We start from the raw sequence: 17,794 nt of genomic DNA, 5'->3' as shown, positions 1-17,794 counted from the left end.
GACAAAGTGAGTTCCATACACACAAAACTTACAATAAAAGGAAAAACATGGCAAAAAAATACCACATCACAAGTCCTGGGTGCAATTGACTGCATCATATGACACACAGTCATTTTAGTTGCCTTTGTTGGTTCTTCTTTTGCATCCTGTGTGTAAGTCATGCGTCATACATTCCACCCACACTCCTCATTCCAGAGATAAACAGTGTGAGAACAGCGCCTGCAGTACACTCTGACAGTCGCAACCTAGTCAAACGGCTGTACATACAAAGCAGCTGAAGAAATTTCAGTCTTGGAGCATTTATCATCTTTGCTTGTTGTTCAGTAGTCACCCTCTGTTGACTGGGAATGGCAACTGCCAGCATGAAGGAAAACTCTTGCCTAAGTACCTTGAGGCAGCTGCGAGAGACTCTGGTGGACAGGATAGAGAACCAAGTTGATGTCCTTGTGGAGCGACTCACCTCAATGGAGGTCTTCTCCAGAGATGACCGCGAGGAGGTGTTGTGTGAGAATGGATCCCGAAGGAGGGTGAGGAAGGTGCTGGACATTCTGGACTGTAAAGGGGAAGAAGCTTCCAGAACCTTCCTATTGGCAATCCGCCACCTGGGTGAAATGAGAACAGAAGGCACAATAAAAACAGGAAATTCCACAGGTAAGTGCATAATGAAAGCGAAAGGAGTGACACTAAGCTCCAGCACATGCCCGAGTTTGGGACTGATGGTTTCTGGTTCAGATTCAACTAGAAAACCTAACACTGAACTTAATCTGTTTAGTTGAGCTATTAAAACTATGTCAAAAAACAGTGCTTTATTTCACCACATATTTTATAAAACGTGACAATGTAAGATTTCGACCTCATCATAGATTACACCAAGCTGATAAAAAAGCACAAAGCTGTGCTGAAACGTCGGAGTGAGAGTATGCTGTATTACAACGCTCGTCACGGAGAGAAGATGCCTTTCTCACAACACTATGTCAATCTCTTAGTTGTCAAAGGACACCACAGCCTTGAGATCAAAAAGCACGAAGTCTTAACCTTCGGCCAGCACAGACTATCTATGCAGTGCAAGTCTGTGGAGCAGAGGATAATCAAGCCCTCTCAGCTTTTCACTGCTGCGACAGGATCCCAATCTGCTAAGAAAATTCTAGTGAGCGGCATTGCTGGCATTGGCAAAACAGTCCTGGTGCAGAAAATTCTCTATGACTTTGGGAGGGACGAAGAGCACTGTAACTTTGACTTTATCATGCACTTGACCTTCAGGGACCTCAATTTGATCAGCAAACCCATAAGTTTTCGAGAGTTGTTGCTCCGGAAAAACAGTCACCTCACCAAATGTATAGATGCCATCCTGGCAAATGAGAGCAAGCTTCTGATCATCCTAGATGGTTTTGATGAGTTCAAATACTACCATGAATGTGACGTAGATGTATTTGTAACCGACCCAGATGAAAAAGGAGAGATTGCTGAAGTCCTTTCCAGCCTAATCCAAGGTGAGCTTCTCCCAGAGGCTTCAGTGCTTCTCACTAGCAGACCAATGGCTGTCAGCCATGTCCCCATAGGTGCAATTGACTGCTTCACACTCATCACAGGATTTTCCACCATGGAGATCAGGGACTTCTTCAAGAAATTCTTCCAATGGGAGAAGGTTGCCCAGGAAATGTTTGAGACTGTACAGGCCAATGAGTTCATGCTAACTCTTTGCTACATCCCCGCCTTCTGCCATATTGTGTGCAGCACTTTGAAGGAGAGTCACAGTTTGCCCACAAACACACCAAGGACGATGACAGACATCTACACGCAGTATTTAGTGGCATTACTGAGGACTCACACTCAGGCGCGAGTGGACACATCCCTCAACAAGAACAGGGAAAAGGAAGAGTGCCATGAGATTGTGATCAAGTTGGGGAAACTGGCCTATGAAAAGCTGTTGAATCACGAAACTCTTTTCTATGGCAGCAGTGTGGAGGTAATGGAGCTGGCATGCAACAGTGTGGTCAGTACGTTCCTTGACAAGACATCTATGCAGGAGCCTGGCTTTACAGAAGACGTTTACTCCTTCACACACCTCACAGTCCAGGAGTTCTTTGCAGCACTTTACTGTGCCATGGAAGATGGGGTCTTACCTGAGATTTTATTGTCTGATTACATTTGGAAGAACAGCTCAGGACACTGGGACCTGTTTTTGAGGTTCTTGTCAGGCCTTCTGTCAAACCGGAACCAGGAGCTTCTCTCCCGGAGTGCAAGGTTTGTTGAGCAGGTGGACAGTGGCAAGTCTTTCTGTCAGTGGCTCCTGAAGGACACTGAGGTTCTGTGTGAGACTGGAGCCTACATCCTGACTCACCTGCACTGCCTCTTTGAGCAGCAGGATGACCTGCTCCTGCAGGAGCTTCATCCCAAAGAGATGCACATCAACCTTACTGATGCTACACTCTCTACTGTCGACCACCTTGTGGTGAGGAACTTTCTGCAAGGGATGCAGAGGACAATCAAAGAACTGGACCTAACAGGAACTGGGGTTTCCTCAGAGGAACTGAAGAATTTACAGCCTTGTTTGAGCAGATGTGAAAGGCTTTGGTGAGTTCTTAAGTATTTTGAGCATATTCTTACAAAGAGATTCTGATGTAATATGTATAAATAATTTTTCAATTCTATTCCCATTTCCTAGTTTTGGAATAATGGGGCACAAATCAATAGTCTCCAAGCAACCATGCCACTGGGGCATGGGGATCACCCTGACTAGCATGGTTCATTCTGACCCTGGCAAAATTCATTTTTTTCTACATTAAAGACCATTAGATTTCACTTTCAAATTCTGACATTCAGCTTTGCTTTGATCTTACATTCCCTGCAGAAACAAAGGTGCTATCTCAGGAATGTCCAATTCTGACAATGAAACAAAATCACTTCAGCAAAACATTCAACAAAATTTGAACACTGTGTCAAACGTGACATTTTCAGGTCAGAGTGATGAAAGTGGTCCAGCTAGCCAGAGCACAACTGATGGTTTTTTTTTACTGTTTAGGCTTGGAGAAAATAGTCTTGACGTGAAAGCAATACATGTTATTGCTGATGTGTTGAAGTCATCAGACACTTTGGAGTATCTTGGGTAAGACTGTATATCATCTACTAAATTCTATATGGAAACTATAACAAAGCATGTTGTTACATATCATTTTTCATATTTAGCTTAGGCTGGACAAATATCAGTGATGAAGAAGTATTTGTTCTTGCTGATGCCATCAAAATTAAACAGACTCTAAGGGAGTTGTGGTGAGTTCCTGACCTTTTGCAAAGGTGGCCCAGGGAAAAATAAACCAAAACATTTAATGCACCCCAAAACATAGTTAAAGTGGTTGATGTAGCAATAGCCCTGTAATTCACACATGTTTGAATGTTCACATTAAAGGTTGTCTTGTTTGTTGAGTGCATGCATGTAATTTGGTAGTTTGTTCTTTATTTGTTCAGGATGGAAGGAAACAGAATCAGCTACAAGGGCTTATCTTCCCTAAAGGCACTAACTCCACTTCCTCTGGTTAATGTGGTGTGAGTCCATCCATTTCATTTAGCAGCTGTGGCTATAGTGAACATGTCACTCAACTTCAAACAGTCATGTGAGAGGTGACATGTCAGACGAACAGTTCAAAAACGCATTGATTAATAAACCCATGCACAGCATAAAAATGTAATAACAGCACGCAGTCTCTCCTGAAGTAGCATGAGATGCACTCAATTACAATGACTCTCTTGCAGTGCTATTTGGAATGACGTGAGCAAGGAAGAAGCCGAACCCCTCAACTGTGTGTCTGCAGGCCAGTGCTTCACTGTTTCCTTCACTGATGACCTAATGTGGGAGCAGTGGGTGCAGTGGGTCCTGCAGCGGTGTAATGTCAGCAACACTGACAAGCTGGTGACTGTTCTTTATAAAATTTGTAAAGTGTCAGTGTGCGACCTGGAGATTCCCTGGGCACGTGGATTTTACACAAGACTGCTAAAGCTGATCAGAGAGCGAAAGGACAAATGTGATGAAGATGATTTACGAAGGAAACTGGAAAAGTTTGAGTCTATTGTGGCCACAATTGTGGTTCTGTGAGTGATTATATTTATACAGAATATGTATTTTTATTTAAATGCTTTTGTATCAAATTATTTTATCAAAAACAAAATAAAATGTTAAATTTGGACCTATGTTTTATTGCATTCTGCATTCATTAACACCATCCAACATGACTTTTTAAATTATTATTTTCACTGTTATTGTTTTATGATAATACATTGAAGCCAGGATAAGGTGAATGAATGGGTAAATTCAAGAAAAACATGAAACTGAATAAAAAATTTGGTCAGATTTTTTTTATACATTATATTCTTTATACAGAATTTATTCAACACAAATCCTCTATCAACATTTATCTTTTTATGCCATATCTGTCAATACATCCCTCTCACAGATTCCTTACATAATGTATCATTCATTCATTTCTGGTCATTCATTTCATTTATTGATATAACCCATCCACAGGGGATGCATGTATTTCATGCTTGACAAGCTTGGGTAAATGGCTAGGACTGTGTCAAACTTATGCCATGTGAATTGTATGGACAGCCAGACCGGAAGATTCATTGTGCTGAACCTAAATGGGAGCAGCGGAAGAAACAAGAAGATATGTCTATAGATCTAGATTTTTTTTTTTTTTTTTACAAAACACCCTGCAGACTCTTAAGGTTAAAAAAATGTAAGTACATTTTAGTCCGAACTACATTGGTTTTCTCAAGTCATTAGACTTTGTAAGATAAGGTAAAGTAAGGCATAATTTATTTGGATCACACCCACTTCATCACATAATTTACAATACGTCATAGTAGACATTTCACACAAAAATATCCATCCATGCTTCACTCCAGAATCTCCATCATTCCATTCACAACATGGGTGTGTAAGCAGCTCAAAAACCTGGACAATTGTAAAAGCCCAGCCAGAAATAATTCCCGAGTCTCAAAAAAGAGGACATGTCTGGGAAGTCAATATAAAATCATAATTCTATATTTTATTATTTAACATAATGCATTATTGTATGTATTCACTCTTCAGTTTGGTGTTCTGCCTGAATGAATCATTTTGTGTTCAGAATGTGAGCTGGTCCAAATACATTTTTTGTGCCTCAAAGTACATATTTTGCTTGCTTGTCTTTCATTAGTCCTGCTTTTTTTCTTCTGTTTCTGTCATTTCTCTCATATTTTTCCCTCAATACAAACATAATAGATCAAGGCCTTTTTAAATTTCCCCGCCTCTCCTACGTCATCAACACGCGACACTGCTCCCAGAGTGAAATGCCTGATGTAAATTTTGACCATAAGTTCAGCTGAAGCAGCGGATTAAACTTTTGTGGTTTTGTGGTGTTGGTAAAACGTGCGTATTGTCTGGCTTTTGTATTTGTAAAAGCTATCAACGGTGCTGAGCTTGCGAGGCATCCCGGTTCAAATCTACTTGAAGTTTGCTTTCAAAAGGACCCAGTTCTTCAGAAAACGAGCGAGTTACGTTCAGAAAACGTTTTTTTTCCGTGTTTTTTTCCCGTGATACCGAACCTCGTAAACTGCTGCCAGTATACGGTGACAGCCCGACTTCACTGTGACTTCTCAAGAGTTTAGTATTTTTAGTATCGCATTGCGCTGGGGGATGCTTTTAGTCCTGCAGCATGGCTGAGTCGGAGAAGAAAACCAAAGGGGGAGATTCGTCTTCCAGAAAGCCCGACGAGAAGAAGGAGGAGGAGGAGAAGAAGAAAAAGAGGTACAGGGTGAAGCAGCTGCTGGCGGACGTTCAGAAACAGGTGGAGTTTTGGTTCGGAGACGTGAACCTCCACAAGGACCGCTTTCTGGGACAGCTCATAGAAGAGTCCCGAGATGGCTGTGAGTATAGATGCTGATGATGTCTGTCAGGATGGACGGTCACTTATTGGTTTTATATGTTTTGTCTTTTACATTCATTTTCTATACAGTGTTCTTTGCACTTTTTATGAACATACCCAAGCATGTTCTACTACTTTTTGCCCTTTTTTCCTAATAGATGTAGAGATTTCTGTGTTGACAACGTTTAACAGAATGAAAAAGTTAACCACTGATGTGAAACTGATTGCCAGAGCTCTGAAAAATTCTTCTGTTGTAGAGGTAAATGGGCATTTTTAGTACAAACTGTACATGAATCAATTTTGCTCTGTGATTCTAAAGCTGTCTTGTTTACTGTAACAGGTGAATTTAGAAGGAACCAAGCTACGCCGAAAGCATCGCCTTGGAGAGCACCCCAAAGACGTCGACAGTCGCACAGTTTATGTGGTAAAACTGAACTCTGAATTCAATGGCCATGATTGCAATTCATTACATCTGCATTAACGATCAGTGGAAAAGTACATTTCCTGTCTACCTTAGTTTTTCCACGTACACACTTTTTAGTTTGTAGTTTTTATGGGTTTTTAGTCCATGTCTTGTCGGGTGTTCTTCCACATGAAGTCCCATGAATTCATTTGTCTGCCTGGCCCCATCAGATGCTGTTTCCTCTTTAAATGTCATACTGTAATTGTTTTTTTTTTTTTTTCTTGAAGGAACTTCTTCCCAAGAATGTCACCCACAGCTGGATAGAGCGAGTCTTCAGCAAGTGTGGAAATGTTGTTTATATTAGTGTTCCCAGATACAAGTCAACAGGCCAGCCAAAAGGTTTTGCATTTGTGGAATTTGAGAGTGAAGAGCAGTCGTTAAAAGCCATAGAGGTAAATTACGCTGTAATTCAGGAGATGAATTGTTCTCTTTGTTTTTGAAATTCTTCTCTGTATAAGATTTCCACTATTAGAACAATCAGAACTTTAACATGAATGCCTGGTTTTAAATGTGTTCATTTACAGTGAGCAGTGATTGTGTTCTGCACATTAACAGCTTAATTTATCAGCCATGCACTGGTTTGGAGAATCTGAATTTCTTCCACATTACTTTTAAATTTACTTCAGAATTTTGTCTTTGCTTTGACCAGATGCTGAACAATCCCCCAGAAGATGCTCCAAGGAAGGCAGGTATCTTCCCAAAGACAAAAAAAAAACGACCTGTTCCCTTAACATCTGCTGCAGAGGCAACTCAAGGTACCTTTGTCTATAAATAGGAATTGTAGCAATTGTCACTGTAGGCAGTACCGATTTATGTTTGTTTTTACAGGGGATGATGAGGATGAGAAGAAAAAGAAGAAGAAGAAAAAATCGCGCAGCAGGAAAGAAATCACGGCCCAACAGCTGCCGCTTGAGGAGTCAAAGATGCAGGAAGTTGCAAATGAAGTCAATCCAGGTGACAAGAAGGATGAGCAGGAAGCAGACAGGACAGAAATGGAGCATGCAGCTGCAGCAAAGACCCTTTGTAAGAGGGGGGAGAAGAGGCGTCGATGTCGAAGCACTGAGGTCTCTGAGGGCAGTGGGCAGGCTGAGATGCCAGCCAAAGTAAGGAAGCTTCAAGAGCAAGAAGAAACTGATACTGAGACGAAAGGTAATGTGAAAACTAATGAAGCATTCTTGCTTCTGCTTTGGCAGAAAAGAGGTTTTACTAAATGTTTCATGTCTGGGTTTTAAACGCATGCAGAATACTAGTACAGGTATTGTGGTTTAATTTTTTTTCAGACTTCCTAGGACTGACCTCGCTGACATTGTTGCAAGTGAGATAATGAAGTAATATGATTGTGGGTGAATCAGTAGATGATATTCCTGGGTTTAGCCACATCTGTCAGAAGACTGTTGTCTAATAGTTTGTGATAAAAACCCCTGTGTGTGTGTGTGTGTGTGTGTGTGTGTGTGCTCGCATCGAATACAGAAACAAGTGAAAAGGAGGAAGGGGATCTGAAGAAAGATGACTCTTTGCTGAAGGCCAAGAGAAAAAGAAAGAAGAAGCACAAGGAGCGTCTGAAGATTGGAGAAGAGGTTATTCCCCTCCGCGTTCTCTCAAAGTAAGAAAAATCACCTACAAAAGTCATTCTGTATTTCAGATATAAAGCTATATTTTTATTAGTACTAATGGCCGGTTTTCCCCTAATATGTATGTCATTTTTCATCACGTACGGCTGCATACTGGCTTTCAGTTATTACTAAAATAGTTAAGTTGCATTTTCATTGACCATAAAATGATTGAAAAATGAATCGGGAAAATGATTGACACAATTGATGTTCAAAGAAATGGAATTTGACATTTTACTGGGGTGTCCCATGCCAGAGTGATGGTGCAAACCTGTGGAGGCAGTGGTATGATCTGGGGTAGCTTCAGTTGGATCATTCTGGATTCAACAACATTGTGAAAAACTAATACAACTTTTCAATTTTGACATTGCATAAGTTCTTTTAAACAATGCCATAGCTGATTAGTAGTTAAACTATTCAATTTAAATATATATACATGTTATATACACTGTTTAAAAAGATATAGAAGTTTTTTTCCTTATTGTCTTATATTAAATCATACAAAACCCTTTCAGTTTTAGGCCCGTTTGGATTCCCAAAATAATTTCTATTTGCTGAATGTCAAAATAATGTGTGAGAGAATTTTTTTAGAGATTTTTTTCATTACTTTCTTCAAAGTCAAAAGTTTATATACATTTGCTTAGTATTTGGTAGAATTGCCTTTTAAGCTGACTTGACGCAAACACTTCGGGTATCCTTCCACAAGCTTCTCACAGTTTAATAGAATTTTGGCCCATTACTCCTGACTGAACTGGTGTAATTGAGTCAGGTTTGTAGGCCGCCTTGCTCTCACACGTGTTTTCAGCTCTGACCACAAATTTTCTAAGGGATTGAGATCAGGGCTTTATGGTGACCACTCCAAAACCATGACTTTGTCCTTAAGCCACTTTGTAACCAATTTTGCGGTGTGCTTAGGGTCATTGTCCATTTGGAAGACCAAGTTTTAACTTCCTGGCTGATGTCTTGAGATGCTGCTTCAATATTTCAACATACTTCGTGATCTTTCTTCATGATGCCATCTATTTTGTGAAGTGCACCAGTCCCTCCTGCAGCAAAACAGGATGCTGCCACCTCTGTACTTCAAAGTTGGGATGGTGTTCTCAGGCTTGTAGGCTTCCCCCTTTTTCCTCCAAATATGACTATGGTCATTATGGCCAAACAGTTCAATTTCTGTTTCACCGGACCACAGGACATGTCTCCATGTCTCCAGAAATTAGGTCTTTGTCCCTGTGTGTATTTGAAGAGTGTAATCTGGCTTTTTTATGGAGCTTTGGGAGTAATGTATTTTTCCTCGCTGAGTAGCCTTTCAGTCTATGTCGGTACAGGACTCGTTTCACTTTGGATAGTGATACACTCTTACCAGATTCAGCCAGCATCTTCACAAGGTCTTTTGCTTTTGTTTGATTACGCACATTCCACACCAGAAAACGTTCATCTCTTGGACTCAGGAGCCGTCTCCTTCCTTAGCGGGATGATTGCTAGACATTCCCATGTTGTTTATACTTGTGTATAATTGTTTGAACAGATGAAAGTGGCACATTTCAGGGATCTGAGGATGAACCAGTCTTGTGGAGGTCCACAATTCTCTTCCTGATGTCTTGGCTGATTTCTTTAGACTTTCCTATGGTGTAACAAAAAGAAAGGCATAGTAACTGTAACCTTAGTGAATGTAAACTTTTATATACACTATAAGTAATTAAAAAAAATCTCAAAAAAATTCTCACACATTATTTTGACACTTAGCAAATAGAAATTATTTGGGGAATCCAAATGGGCCTAAAACTGAAAGGTTTTTTTTTGTATGATTTAATTTCAGACAGTAAGAAAAAAAGTTTTATGTCTTTTTATACAGTGTATGTAAACTTTTGGTTTCAACTGTACATACATAAATACTTATTGTTGATATTCATCTCAACTGCTCGGCTGGGCTTAACATTTTTCTTCATCTGCTTTGGTTCTTTTTGACTGAAGGAAAGAGTGGTTGGTCCTGAAACGGGAGTATCTGATGCTACAGAAACATAGCATGGCTGTCCTAAAGAAGTCGATGAATCGAATTACCCCCAAGACAGAGGTCGCCATGGATTATGATGCCAGTGGGCAAAACAGTGGTTTGTCCTTGACTCTATACAAGTGTAGATTGGTCCTGTTGGTAGTTTGTAAACTGATGAACACCTATTAAATGTGACTTATTTTCCAAAGCTGACAGGATGAAATGCAGGAATGATAAGGAAACTCCAGCAGGACCACAGTTTGAAAGTGGAGTCATTGTAAAGATTACTCACACTCAGCCTCTACCAGGAAGAAAGTACATTAAGGTACCATGTTAGGGTCTGTTTGTTTACCCCTACTTGTATTAAAATAATGGCTTCAGTCTAATTGTATTGACCCAGAATGCTGTGCATGTCTTTTTTTTCTGTGACTACATAGGATGCGCTTTCAGGAGTGTCAGCAGTAATGTATGTGGACATCCTAGAAGGAGATGCTGAAGGTCATATTCGCTTCAGGACTCCTGAAGATGCCAAGGCAGTGATTACAGCTCAGCATGAACTTCAGAAGAAGTACAGCTGGAAACTGGATATTCTGTCTGGTGATTTATTCTTTGTTTGTCCACTTAACATTATAAATCTGTAGAAATACTGGGTTGCACAGGTCTGATACGAGTATCTGATAATGACTCAAATAACAGTATGCCACTAAATGAAACCAATCAATTCAGTTGTAGGTTCTTCTTTTTCTTTTATGCACGTGCACCACATCATGCGCATGTGCTCTCCATAATGTGTACGCACTGTGCTTGTTGAACTGCATGTTTTGTTAAATTTAACACATTAATCTCAGTCTCCTCCTCACAGTAATCAGATCACAGATATCAGATCGGTATTTGGGATCAGTGGAAATTAAAAAAACGTCTTGTGTTAACATTGGTGCTGAGAATGTCAGATTGATCATCCCTAATTGTAAATACGTCCAGTAGTAAATGTGTTTCTTCTGGATGACTTAAATTTTAAGGTGATCATGAACAGCGGTATTGGCAGAAGATTTTGGTAGACCGTCAGGCAAAACTCAACCGTCCAAGAGACAAGAAGCGGGGTACTGAAAAGGTGAAGAGATTAATTTTTTGTTCTTGACTTGACTGCTTCTAAAAAAGTATTTTGTATATGCCTCATGTAGCACGTAGTGTAGCACTTGTGGAACTTACTCCCTCTAGTGGTGCGTTTAATGTTAAAATTCACAGCTACTGCATATTTAAATGCAGTGCAGCTGTAATTCTTATTATCCGCAATGTAAAGCGGCATCCTGTGTAAAATAGTTACATAGGCCTATTATACTGTATGTTGGTCATAATGGTGGTCCTTGCAAATGTTTTCTTTGGTGGTACAGACCATCTATGTTGCATCGTTATATAAGTTGTGTGTGTGTGTGTGTGTGTGTGTGTGTGTGTGTGTGTGTGTGTGTGTGTGTGTGTGTGTGTGTGTGTGTGTGTGTATATATATATATATATATATATATATATATATATAATTTAGCACAAATACATTTTGTTACTTTTTTTGTTCTAGCTCATTGCCAAGGCTGAAAAAATAATCATTGCACGAGCAAAGGAAGCCAGCAAACACATCCGTTTCCTTGATGAGTGATGGAGCAACTGCACATCAGGGATATTCATTTTAAATATACTACTGTAATATGGAGCATTCGGTACATTTGATTTAGAGCTTCTTCTTTTTATCAATAAAGGCTAGGCCCCCCCTCCCCCCTTCTTAATAGAAGCATTTTAATTATTTGTTTTCGATACAAATCTTTTTTTTTTTTTTTTTATTGTTTTTAAACATTTTGCCTTGAATAAATACATTTTTTTTCCTTATAGTTTGTATAATTTTTTTTAAATCAGCTATTTGTGTTCTTGAGTATTATTACAATGTATTTTTTCTAGAATAATCACATAACTGGACTTTAGAATCTATTTGAAAGAGAAAACCAGTTATATCTGAATCCTTTAATCTTTTTTTTTTATATATATATATATAAATACCTTTTACAAAGACCTAAACATATCTCTGGCATTTGAGACCTGCTGGGTCTCAAGCTGAAACCAATAAATGTTATAAATCGCAAGAGATTCAAAGTTTGTTCGACATGCATCCTGAACCATATTGTTGGAAACTTCATAATCAAGTGTGTTGCCAGCGATATTTACCTGTCAAGTGAAGATGAGCGTGTTGTCATACTAAGAAAAAAAATGCCAAAATATCTCTTCTTCCAAACATGCTCTACTCAAAACATTTACTTCTGCAAGCACACAGTACAACACAGCACAAAACATAATGTAGTACAAACCAGAAAAAGGCAAAAGCATCTCTATATCTTCTCTTTTATCTGTTTCAATTGAATTCTGTCTTTGTTAGCCCAAGTCTGTCACTTTAAAAACATTTTTTTTTTTGAAAAATACAGCTTTTTTTAGTACAGCCAACTTAGTAGTCTTCCACCTACTCTTATTGGCATGATCCATTTTCTCTTTTTATACGCAGGGGCGTGTAATGATTTTCTTTTTATGGATTATTAATTTAAGAAGAAAATTAGTCCAGGCCACTTGGTTTCAGAACAGTCCAAAACTACAATACCAATTTTGGCCACTAGATGACACATGATGCCGATATCTTTTGATAAACTTTTAATAAACTCCCTGTAGAACTGTTGTGCTGAGATTTGTCATGAAAAGGTTTCAGTTAGCACAAGAATAAAGCAGACATACATGAATGAATTTTTTATGGTTATCAGATATGAATTTTAGCACTCAGTTATTGTTTTGTTCAGGGAGCAGATTTATTAAAGGGAGTTATTAAAGTACACAACAGTACTATATAGTATTACTGAGAGAGCTTTATTAAAATGTGAAATTATGACAAGATATTAAGGAAACATAAAGAGCTTTGTGTGAGCACTGTATGAGGTTTTGAACCAGGAGATGAACGGACCATGTGATGTGGACTCATCAGCAGCACAACAAAACTGGATCTATTTTTAGGCCGTCATGTAAACAAAGTGTTCACAGAGTTTGGACAGCAGTGAGGACAGTGGAAGGAATGTAGGATATAAGATAAAGTGTTGCTGCAAAAATATGTCCACTGAACTGAGTGAACGAATTTGAACACCCGCTACACAAGATGCCTTTAAAGCTGCCTCGTTTTACATAATGAACCCTTTCATGAACTCCTGTGTATTAGCAGAGCAGGAATTTTAATCTGTGTGTGTGTGTTCATTAGCTGCACCTTCACTGTTCCACGTTGGAAGCAAACACTATAAACAAAACCAAAATGTGTCATACTTTTCATATTCCAAAAAAAACATGCCTGAAATTGACTTGGAGGTCATATCATGTTCCTCAAATACTTCCTGGACATTTTTGAAGTGGAGCTGGACACAGAATCCTTTTGAAAGAGGTCACTGTCAGTGAGGAATTGCATTATGTAGAATCCACTTGATTGCCAAGGCATCACTGCAGAACGTACTCCAGCTCGTTGTGTAGACTATTCCTCCTACCCAGAGTGTATACTGCTACATCACTTCCTCAGATGCACCCAGTGATCTACAAGATGATGTGGACAGAATGTAACTATTGATTGAATAAGGCTGTCTGATGAAAGTTGTAAATATAAAATGTAATTGTATATTATGAAATTATCTATAAATAAATTATATAAACACATCTCCAAAAAAGATGAATATGTTTATTCATATGACAAGAATATTTTCAGTCTCTTGGACTGAGCTGAAATGGCATAGATTTTCTCACACTGTCTCCATATTCAACTTTTTAAAAAAACTAAAATACTCATGCAAGTTCACCACTCAACAAAGCCCAAGAGTGGGTCTGTATAATGATCAGCTATCCTTTGGCATAAGTTGTGCAATTGCTGAGCAATCATGTTACGATATAATGAATTACGCATCGTCACCTCTAAGGGTCAACTCAAAACTGATCTTAGTCCAGCATAATGTGTCTGCGTGGAATGTTTAATATGACGTAACTAACCCCATGAATACTAGTATTAAACCAGGCAAAATGTCATTTGAGCACTATAAATTTAATATAATAATATTTAATACACATAGACACACACACACACACACACACACACACACATATATATATATAATTCAGTTATTCAAGTTACTGTGTGGTGCATATCACAAACTAAAATCATAAAATCTAATAAAGTTTAAGACAGGTCTTTATAATTATTCACACCATTATAGAGCCATTTGGTTAAATGTGGGTAATCGAAAGAAATGTAGAAATGTAATATAATTTTATTTACTTCATTACTTGCCCACTAAATAAACATCTAAAGTGGACTTCATGTGGTGTGTTAATATATTTATAAAGCAGGTGGGCGCGGCTCTTCGATCGCAATAGTCACGAAACGAGGAAAGTCCCGTGCAAGCGCTCGTGAACTTTAACCCAAAAAAAGTAGGCCGGCGCTCACGCGTTTCCTATCGCGCGAGATAACGAGACTATAAATTGGCGCTCAGCGGCGTGGGGGCGTCAGTGAGTGTTGGCTGGGAGATTCAGGAGGGCGTGAGGACTTTGGACGCGACGCGCCTCGCCTCGTATAGCGTATATTCGGTATGTATCGTCTTATATTCCGTGGGTTTTATGTGTATCCGTTGAAAAATTTGTTTAGATATATTTGTTGTTTTACCTTCAGGATTGCCCAAGTCTTAAATCCTCTCTGCTCTAGAAGCGATGGAAGTTGTAACGCCCCAGGTAAGATGGATTTGTAATGTTTAAGTTTCCACAGTATTCGTTTTGGTAGAACCAGTCACGTGGCTTTACGTCGTTTCCTCGTGTTTCGCTGTAGAATGTCGTGGCCAGGGTGGCCAATTTGCCTCTGGTGAGCTCTACCTACGACATGATGTACACAGTGTACTACAACACGAAGGACCGGCATCCCTACATCAAGTCCGTGTGCGACGCCGCCGAACTCGGGGTTAAGACCATCACCTCCGCGGCGCTGACTGGCGCGCTGCCCATCATCGGCAAGCTGGAGCCGCAAAGTAAGACTTTCAACGCGTGTGCCGGCTGTGCCCGGCTCAGTCGCTAATGGTGAAACAAGCGTGACGCGTCAGATGAATGACGTGGCCTGACCTTTCACCTGCAGTCTCCTCTAACCTTTTTATCATGACGTTCATGTCCTTGCTTTTGTGTCTTCAGTTGCCATCGCCAATGACCTGGCCTGTAAAGGTTTGGACAAGATTGAGAAGACCTTGCCGATTTTGCATCAGCCGTCTGGACAGGTAAGTTTTTATCTTCCTATTAAAAAGGTGTCATGTGCCCTTCAAATTAGTGTTGTATGGCTGTCTGGTGAATCTCAGTCTTTTAAAACTGTTTGTAGTCAAAAAGCTCTACTGCTCCTCTCCCCCTCAGATTATTGCGAATGCAAAGGATGCTGTGACTGGTGCCAAAGATGTGATGTCTGAGACCGTAAATGGTGCCAAGGACACGGTGTCCCACACGCTGACTGGTGTGATTGATCGTACCAGGGGTGCCATGCAGGACAGTGTTGAGAAGTCAAAGGCCGTAGTGAATGAAGGAGTCAGTAGTGTTATGGGGAGCCGCGTAGTTCGCCTCATGAGCAGCGGAATGGACTCCGCCCTCAGCACCTCGGAAAACCTTGTTGAGCAGTTTCTCCCTCGTACGGAACAGGAACTAGGTGAGCACAGTGGTACTGGCAAAATTCACCAGTAATAAGTAAAATATCTGATGCTGCTGTCTTTCATTTATTTTTATTTTAAGATTTTCTAGACATTCTTTTCAGAAGAATTAAAAAAAAAAAAAAAAAAAAAATCTGTTTAAATCTATAGAACAGGAAGCTAAGCAGGTGAAAGGATTTGATCATGCCACAGGCTCCCCCAGCTACTATGTCCGCTTGGGCTCTCTCTCCAACAAACTACGTCAGAGGGCCTATCAAAAGGCAGTTGTCAAGGTGCGTGATGCCAAGCAGCGCAGCCAGGAGTCCATTTCACAGCTCCATCATACTGTGGATCTGGTAGGTTCTGCAGCCCACAGCTGTTGGCACCCCGTCTGGATCTGGAATGAGTGTTTTTAAAATGTTACTTCTCTCTCTCCCCCATAGATTGAATATGCCAAAAAGAATATTGATGGTGCCAACCAGAAGGTGTATGACAAGTTCAGTTCTATTGTGAAAAAGAATGGTGACCATGGTGAAAATGAGACAGAGGTAGATTTCTCCCATGAGTAATTCTCTACAATACATGTTTCTGGAGGGAAAAAAAGTGTACATATATATATAATATAAAATCATAATCATGCCTTTTTTTTTCTTCTCTTCTCAGCAAATAGAGTCCAGGACACTAGCCATTGCTCGCAATCTCACCCAGAGTCTGCAGACTACATGCCAAGGTCTGGTTTTGAGCCTTCAGGGACTCCCACAGAACATCCAAGACCAGGCAATGTCAATCAGCCAGTCTGCTATGGAGATTTACACAAATTTCAGCAAGGCCACTGCCTTTGGTGATCTCTCTGATTCGGTTCTAGCGTCCAGCAAGGCCCAGCTCATCCGCATCCGTGAATCCCTGGATAACGTCATGGACTATTTGGTCAATAACACTCCTCTCAACTGGTTGGTAGGTCCTTTTTACCCCCGTCTGGAGCCTGCTACTGCTCCTGAAACCCCAAAGTGTGAAGGCCCAGAGATGAGTCCAAATGACTTGGAGATGGACCCATTTGATTCTGTGTCATAGACTTGTTTTTCTTTGTTTAATCACTGTCTTTTGAGCCTTTTTTTTTTTTTTTTTTTTTTTTTTTTTTTTGTGTAAGGTTTACTAATTGTTACTGATGTGAATCTAAACATTCCCTACTTGTTAATCCCTTTATCACCTAACTTATGTTTGACTGCCACTGTTCAAGGCGTTCACAATGTAATCTTTTGACTGTAACATTTAATAAATGTGTGCTTTGTTTTGCTTGATTAGTTGGAGTCTTATTTCAAACTCTTATCCTGCTACCCCATTCAGCTCTAAACAGCCATAGGGGTTTATTTATTCTTTTGGCAGATTCCAGACTTCACCTTCTCTGATCTTTCTTCAGTTGACTGCCCTGTCAAACTGTCTAAAATTTCACACCTGTGGGGCTGCTTAATTTTGGTTTAAGCTGTTAATGTTAATTTACTGTCCTCAATATTTAAACTCTTAACCCAATTTTTTTTTTTTTTTTAAATATTTAACTGGTCAAGTAAAATGCACCTATGGATTTCTATCTTACTCTATCCTACTACCACTATGTGGGTGTCAATGTGAAGGCTGTAAGACCAGTCTCTCAATTTCAAATTCTTCTATATATGGGCTCTTCCATGTCATATTTGAGGTATGGTTGCATGTCTTTCGGGCATCATATTTAAGATATATAAGTGGGCACTAAACTGTAAATGTGATATAAATTATACATTGAAATGCACTGTAAACTGTTCAGCATTTTAAATGAGCGCAATAAGGGGAGATTCCAATTGGATGTGTTTCAGCAACTTGACTGCCAAATCTAAATTAGTTTCTCGTTTCTATCTCTGAACAACATTGCAGAAATAAAGAATATTTTTGTGCATTGTATATAGCTTGGGATGTGGCCTCAAACCTCCACTGTTGTGAGCTTGAATCCCGACTCAAACCTTGTGTGTGGAATTTGCATGCTTTCCCCTTGATGGTGTGGGTTTTCTCTGGATACTCCAGTTTCCGCTTACCAGCCTGAGGCATGCGCACTAGGTGAATTGGTGACTGAAGTGTCTGTCTGCGCATGTGAG

The 17,794-nt window shown here is 39.8% G+C and overlaps 3 protein-coding genes across 6 annotated transcripts; all 3 read left to right on the top strand.

Annotated features, from left to right (window-relative positions):
- Positions 1-200: 200 nt before the first annotated feature.
- LOC114792285 (NACHT, LRR and PYD domains-containing protein 3-like) lies at positions 201-4,185 on the top strand. Of its 4 annotated transcripts, XM_028983274.1 has the most exons (6): positions 201-651; positions 864-2,574; positions 3,023-3,106; positions 3,187-3,270; positions 3,466-3,543; positions 3,751-4,185. In XM_028983274.1, the coding sequence occupies exons 1-6, from the start codon at positions 348-350 to the stop codon at positions 4,088-4,090; spliced, it is 2,601 nt and encodes an 866-aa protein (XP_028839107.1). In that variant the 5' UTR covers positions 201-347; the 3' UTR covers positions 4,091-4,185. The 4 variants fall into 4 exon arrangements, 2 of the variants coding, with proteins under 2 accessions (XP_028839107.1, XP_028839116.1); XM_028983283.1 differs by lacking the exon at positions 3,466-3,543; XR_003750104.1 differs by lacking the exons at positions 3,466-3,543; positions 3,751-4,185 and having other exon boundaries at positions 2,666-3,106; positions 3,187-3,210.
- Positions 4,186-5,301: 1,116 nt separating this feature from the next.
- Positions 5,302-12,599, top strand: larp7 (La ribonucleoprotein 7, transcriptional regulator). The gene is made up of 12 exons (XM_028983311.1): positions 5,302-5,904; positions 6,062-6,162; positions 6,244-6,327; positions 6,594-6,758; positions 7,016-7,121; positions 7,195-7,515; positions 7,837-7,969; positions 9,948-10,084; positions 10,176-10,291; positions 10,404-10,563; positions 10,986-11,077; positions 11,537-12,599. The coding sequence occupies exons 1-12, from the start codon at positions 5,694-5,696 to the stop codon at positions 11,612-11,614; spliced, it is 1,704 nt and encodes a 567-aa protein (XP_028839144.1). The 5' UTR covers positions 5,302-5,693; the 3' UTR covers positions 11,615-12,599.
- Positions 12,600-14,502: 1,903 nt separating this feature from the next.
- Positions 14,503-16,776, top strand: plin2 (perilipin 2). The gene is made up of 8 exons (XM_028990127.1): positions 14,503-14,604; positions 14,687-14,745; positions 14,840-15,035; positions 15,193-15,275; positions 15,406-15,691; positions 15,843-16,027; positions 16,115-16,219; positions 16,335-16,776. Exons 2-8 carry the CDS (start codon positions 14,725-14,727, stop codon positions 16,740-16,742), a joined length of 1,284 nt encoding a protein of 427 aa, XP_028845960.1. The 5' UTR covers positions 14,503-14,604; positions 14,687-14,724; the 3' UTR covers positions 16,743-16,776.
- The last annotated feature ends 1,018 nt before the right edge of the window (positions 16,777-17,794 follow it).

This window comes from Denticeps clupeoides, chromosome 1 (genome assembly GCF_900700375.1).
Source record: "Denticeps clupeoides chromosome 1, fDenClu1.1, whole genome shotgun sequence".
Taxonomy (NCBI): Eukaryota; Metazoa; Chordata; class Actinopteri; order Clupeiformes; family Denticipitidae; genus Denticeps; species Denticeps clupeoides.
The sequence above is the reverse complement of the archived record's forward strand: the minus strand, read 5'-3'. Positions and strand labels throughout refer to the sequence as shown.

Excerpts from the sequence above, each read along its gene's own strand:
- LOC114792285 (XM_028983274.1), top strand. The coding sequence starts at position 348 with ATGGCAACTGCCAGCATGAAGGAAAACTCTTGCCTAAGTACCTTGAGG. Across the intron at positions 3,271-3,465 it reads CAGACTCTAAGGGAGTTGTG|GATGGAAGGAAACAGAATCA; the intron begins GTGAGTTCCTGA and ends TTATTTGTTCAG. Across the intron at positions 3,544-3,750 it reads CTTCCTCTGGTTAATGTGGT|TGCTATTTGGAATGACGTGA; the intron begins GTGAGTCCATCC and ends ACTCTCTTGCAG.
- larp7 (XM_028983311.1), top strand. The coding sequence starts at position 5,694 with ATGGCTGAGTCGGAGAAGAAAACCAAAGGGGGAGATTCGTCTTCCAGA. Across the intron at positions 7,122-7,194 it reads TGCTGCAGAGGCAACTCAAG|GGGATGATGAGGATGAGAAG; the intron begins GTACCTTTGTCT and ends TTGTTTTTACAG. Across the intron at positions 7,516-7,836 it reads AACTGATACTGAGACGAAAG|AAACAAGTGAAAAGGAGGAA; the intron begins GTAATGTGAAAA and ends CATCGAATACAG.
- plin2 (XM_028990127.1), top strand. The coding sequence starts at position 14,725 with ATGGAAGTTGTAACGCCCCAG. Across the intron at positions 15,276-15,405 it reads TGCATCAGCCGTCTGGACAG|ATTATTGCGAATGCAAAGGA; the intron begins GTAAGTTTTTAT and ends TCTCCCCCTCAG. Across the intron at positions 16,220-16,334 it reads ATGGTGAAAATGAGACAGAG|CAAATAGAGTCCAGGACACT; the intron begins GTAGATTTCTCC and ends TTCTCTTCTCAG.